The following is a 5,427-nucleotide window of genomic DNA, read 5'->3' as shown; positions in this document are numbered from 1 at the left end:
TCGTGGAAATAAATATTACATGTGGGGATACTCAGGCATGAAAAGATGAGGGAAGAAGAAGAAGGAGGGAAAGGCATGAAAGTAGACCTTAAAAAGGTTTGTAGAAGGAAGGGAAGATATATGTTCAGAAAGAGGAAAGGCAAGTGGAAGAAAAAAGAGTGAAATTGCAACAGGAAAATAGAGAAATGGTGACAGACACATGCTTCTACAGGGATATGTTTTAGGCAGCACTGTACCTAGACTCCTGGTGGCCCTGGGTGAACTTTTAGTTTTGGGCCCTCCTTTGCTAGCAATAATGATGATAATAATCGGACAATGAAAAAAAAAAACCATTTTCAGGCCCCCTTTCTGTCTGGGCCTCGAGTAGCCACCTGGTTCACCCATGCCTGTGTCTGGCCCTGGTTTTAGACCAGTAATCAGCAGGGTAATCATCTCTGAGTGTAATGCAGGTAGTTTAATTAGAACTCAGATCCCTGATGTTTCTCTTTACCTGAGACCAGGCAAAGTCTGGGACATTGTTGCAACCACTGCTCTAAGCTTCATCTATGTTTTTAAATCCAGAATTAGGACAGAATGGTATATTGGTGGGTTGCAGGAAGGCTGTTCCTTCAGCCGGGTGAGAATGACAGTTGGGATCTCTATGCATTTTGGAGTTTTTACATAACATTTAAATTGCAGTCAGGAAAATTCAGGTGAGTACTTTGCAGTCCTCCAACATATTGGAGACTAATAGGCAGGCAGTGAGAGAGGCACATGGAGGGGATGGGTAAGAGCAGGCAGCTCAGCAAGGAGAGCTGAGCAGTGAGAGGGCCAGAGGGAGGGAAAGGCAGGGAGGAAAGAAGGCCTGTACTGGAGGGCAGCATGGAACAGGACACAAGGGTCTAACACAGGCACTGGGAACCCGGCCCGGTGCTGGACTGTCCAGAGGGAGCGGGAGGAGCTGGCTCCCTCTGGATCCTAATAAACTCTGGAATGAGGGTGTGGGCCTCTTCGGCTCGCTCCCCGCTCATTCCATCCGCATTATGACACCAAGTCCTATTCTTTGGCTCCACTTTTCTTCAAAATTGTATTTTGAAGACAACTAACAGTGGAACGTTTTCTGGGAGTGGCTGCCTATGGCTTACACTCTGGCCAAACGGGGGACCAGCCAAAGCGGGAAGAGACGTCTGCAGCTGAAGGGAGCAGAGGCAGTGGACAGCACTCAGTGACAGGGATCCCATCCCTTTCCTTGCTAGCCCAGCAAGTAAGTTTTTGTTGTTGTTGTTGTTGGTTTGATTTGGTTTGTTTGTTTGGGGGTTTTTTGGGCGGGGGGGGCGGGGTGTTATGATGAAGAACTTTTCTCTTGGCTCCTGTTAATAAAATGACAGTACAGGCAAGAAAAAGAGAAAGGTTAGATGGCTGGTTAGAAGGAGAGAGAGAGAGAAGTGGGAGGGAAAGAAAGAGAGGAAAGGAGGATGGAGGTTAAAGAAAGCAGGTAAACAGAGTGCTCTGTCCACTCCAAAGTGCCTGGGCAGCAGCTGAAGATGTGAGAAGGCAGAGATAGTGGGAGATAGCTGGAGGGAGGGAGGATGAGAAGGCACACGTTTGAGGTGGTCAGTGGGTGAGAAGAATGTCCATGCCACCGGGGATAGACCTCCCCATGGCTTGTGTTTGACTTTCATTGAATTTCTCTTTCTTCTGCTTTGCAGTGATGATGACCCTGGGAGCCCGTGCGCTGCTGTGCATCATAGCTCTTTCTGTGCCCCCAGGTGGTGAGTGTCCCTCCAACCCCCCTGGCCCCGGAAGTGACTTCAGGGCTCTTTCCCCTTTCCTTGCTCCTCGGAAATTCACCAGGGACCACTGCCCGCACACTCCTCCTCTTGCGTGGGACAAGAGAAGACCCACACCCTCTGAAGGAGAGTGAAGGGGAGGAAAAGGGAAGAGTGCAGAAGAGGAGAGGGAAGGGAGGAGGGATTGTGAGGCAGTGGAGCCTGGAAAGCAGTGAGCAGGGCCAGTGCTCTCCCTTTCCTCATAAGGTCCAAGGAGTAAGCAGTGGGGAGATACCAGGAGGCAAGATAGGGCCACTTTGCCAAGTAGCTACCACTCTGCCCACCAGGTGGGCTGCACAGAAATTGGCAGTGGCCCGCAGAGAGGAATCAGTGGAGAGCCCCTCTTGATAACATGGGCTCAGTTTTCCTCTCATATAGACAGGTGCCCCTTGGCAGGGACGGATTAAGAATTCTTGGGGCCCTGAGCCCAAGAAGTATGGGGCCCAAAGAAGATTGCTTTGTTTACCACCCACATTAGAAAATAGCCAGTACGAAGCACCCCCTGCAGGACTGGGCTGGCATTGCCCCCCTCTCTGTATGGCAATGATGGCACAAATCATTCAGCAGCCAACAGACTGAGCTGCATCTGTAGAAAAACAGCAGTGGTGGGAGCTCCACCAGTGGGGTCTTCTGCTGCAGGAGATCATGGGCCTCGGCCCTCTAGGACTGTACATAAATCCATCCCTGCCCCTTGGAGTCCAGGGCCAGTGTTTAGGGAGGGGATCAGCTGCAATATGTGCTTTGTGGTGAGCACGCTGCATCCTCCATGGGAGTTGACAGGGGCAGCAGAGACATTTGGTAACCAGTGCCTGCCAGGTGCTGCCTATGGTAGTGTCTTGGATCTAGTCTGCAGAGCATCTCTAGATGGTGCATGGAGCTTGTTCTCACAACAGTGACATGCCTGCCATTCTTCAGCCTCCAAAGCTTCTTCCTCATCATTCCCAATTCCCAGCTGCTGAGTTCCCAGTTTTATTGGTCAATTAAGCCTAGTTTTTCTGCCCCCTTTTCTGGTGACTTTGTATCTGTGCTGGCTCAAATATTCTGTGTGGTAAATTCAGGGAGGATTAACATCTGCAGAGGAAACCAAATTTGTAGAAGGCAGCCACAAAGAGCAGAGTAAACTGGTGAGACTGGAGCAGAGACTGAGGGACAATTCCATTATAAAGGAGGGAGATGCATCTAGGGCGGAGAAAACCAGGGACTGGGTATGGAAGGGGAGGCGGGGGGAAGACCATCAGCTGCATCCACATCTATTACTTTCTGGTCTCCTCTCCTCACTCATCATGAGTGCCCAGCCTGTGCTGAGAGGGTGGCCTTCAGAGGAGAACTTCCCTATTACATTTGTGGATCTTGGATGCATCTCAGTCTTGTTCCTATTCCAAATAGTGCTTTGTCCCATAAGCAGGCACCGTAGAAGACACAAAGTTTATGGCCATGCTTTGCTAAAGGGCTAGTTGGAGATCTAGAGAATTCAAGTAGGAGCCTTCTGGAACTGGGAACAGATTTGACAATGCACTCCTAACATTTTGTTAGCCTTGTGCATCCCAAACCAAAGAGATTTAAATAGCCTAATACAAAGTCCCTGCCCTTCTCAGTTGCTCAGGGGTCTCAGTGACCTTACATCCAGACCAGATGTCCTTAGAGCCAGGGCATCAGACTTATTGGGTCCTGTGGACTATATTCCGACTGTGGAGCTTCTTCTGAATCAGACCTAGATAGCAGGGCTTCTTGCAGGCTGGAGGACCCATGGACAGTAATCCCTGAAGCTGCCAGAGCTATTGTTACGAGGCAGCTCCAGAACCAGAAAGTTAACATTGCTGCCATTCCCCCCCGACCCTTTCCTCTAGTGCTGATTTTGGGGTGACTAAAATCTCCATTTTCAGCAAAGCGTAAGTGGGGTGGGGAGGGAGTCAAGTGACTCCCTGGGTTCTGGAGCTGTGCTGGAACAGCAGGGATTAACACCACCCTTACAGGGGCCCTGGCACCCATGGCAACAAGCTCCCCAGCCAAATGTGGCCCATGGAGGTGAATGGTTCTGCCTTTTAGAAGCCCGGTGGGCTGGATGACCCACCTCTCCAGGCCAGATGTTTGACACCCCTTCCTTAGGGTCTTTTGGAAGAACAGGTGAGAAAAGCCCTGAATTCTTAATGAAAAATAAGCAGAATTGAAAAAAAACAACAAAAAGCATAAAAACATTTAGAGCTTCAGGTCTTCCTTTCATATCACAAAGAAAGCAGAAAGGCTACATCCCCAGTTTTTCCATGGACACAGGGACAGACTAGGCAATGAAGGACCTGGAATATCTGGACTCTGTACAGGGTCTTTACATGTGGGGAGAAGGGGGAGCTTTAATTGAAGCGGCTTTCAGGAGCTGCTCTTGTGTATTCAGTGTCCCATGCTTCAAAAGGGACAGTGGGGGTGCTTTAACTAAATTTTGTTTGATGAGCTTTAGTTAAAGCACTCCTGCTGCAATTTTGAAGCGCAGGGACGCTGAATACATGAGATGCCAAGGCTGCTGGAGCGTTCTAATTAGCATGCTTCAGACAAGTTGATTTATCAAGTCTGCAGCATGCATCAGAGGTGTCAGGCACATGTGTAGGTGCCCTGCAATGCAGTTGAGTAGAGCTGTGGCCAGGGTTCAAGTGTTTCCTTGCAAGATACAAATAACTGCTATTGCATTGGGACTTAAAGAGGGTTTTACAGACTTAGTTCTGTAGTCTTCACACATGCAAAGCCCCCGGTTGTTAGCTAGAGGCAGGCCAGACAGGCCAAGGGCAAAGACAGGATCATCAGGGTATCCTCTACAGTGGGCTATTCCAACTCTTCCCAGCCTTTTCCTGCCAACTGTGTCCTTTCCCCAGCACAGTCATGCAGACACGTTCCCCTTCCTATGCTAAGCAGAAAATCTCTTCCCATTTCTGACTGCCTGAGGCAGTACTAATCTCACCCTTTCCAGTCTGAAAAGCAACCAGGGTAACTCCATTTCAGTTCCATCTCTGTGTCACTGGACTGCACAGTCAGCCTCCATCATTCTCACTATGCAATATACCAAGGGAGGGGGTAAGTGGGAGCGTGGGAGTCTCTACACAGAAGGAAAGGCTAGCCACCTGCAGACTGCACTTGCCTGAACAGCTAATGGCTTGTTCTGTGGCTTTGGGAAGTCACATCCTCTATCTATACCTTACTGCCTCTTCTGTAGCTTGATCCTGACCTGCCTAAGAGAGGGCTGTGCCATGCAATTTGTTACTGTTTGTAAAATGCAACCAAGTCCTCAGATGGGTCCTGGAGAAATTCAGAATCTGTGAACAAACCTGTGACCACTAAGGAGTGTATGGCTTCTCCTCAAGAGTGCCTGTCAGGGGCAGTTTGCACTGTACTGATAGCAGTGGCCCCAGCTAGGGCAACCCCACACAAGTCCCACCTGCAATTCAGCTGGAGAAGATGTGCTGGGACATCCCTCTGCAGCCACTCACAAGCCCTTGATGTCCAGTGTTTGAGTGGCCACTGGAGATGCCTCCTGGAGCAGCCTCACCACTGTATTTCCAGGTTTGGAGCAAGCCACTATGCCCGTGTGGCTCAGGAGTGCTTGCCAGTGTTCCTCCAGGCCACACTGCCACCT

The 5,427-nt window shown here is 49.9% G+C and overlaps 1 protein-coding gene across 2 annotated transcripts in view; it reads left to right on the top strand.

The window, feature by feature from the left end:
- Window positions 1–1,091: 1,091 nt before the first annotated feature.
- Window positions 1,092–5,427, top strand: part of MFAP5 (microfibril associated protein 5) — a 19,327-nt gene continuing 14,991 nt past the window's right edge. For both annotated transcript variants that reach the window (XM_006032624.3, XM_006032623.3), the window contains exons 1-2: window positions 1,092–1,243; window positions 1,689–1,751. In XM_006032624.3, coding sequence (XP_006032686.1) covers window position 1,243; window positions 1,689–1,751 — 64 coding nt within the window. In that variant the 5' untranslated portion in view covers window positions 1,092–1,242. The remainder of the gene's footprint in view (window positions 1,244–1,688; window positions 1,752–5,427) is intronic.

Source organism: Alligator sinensis, unplaced genomic scaffold (assembly GCF_000455745.1).
Source record: "Alligator sinensis unplaced genomic scaffold, ASM45574v1 scaffold1129_1, whole genome shotgun sequence".
NCBI classification, from domain to species: Eukaryota; Metazoa; Chordata; order Crocodylia; family Alligatoridae; genus Alligator; species Alligator sinensis.
Note: the sequence above shows the minus strand (reverse complement) of the source record. Positions and strands in the feature narration are given on the sequence as shown.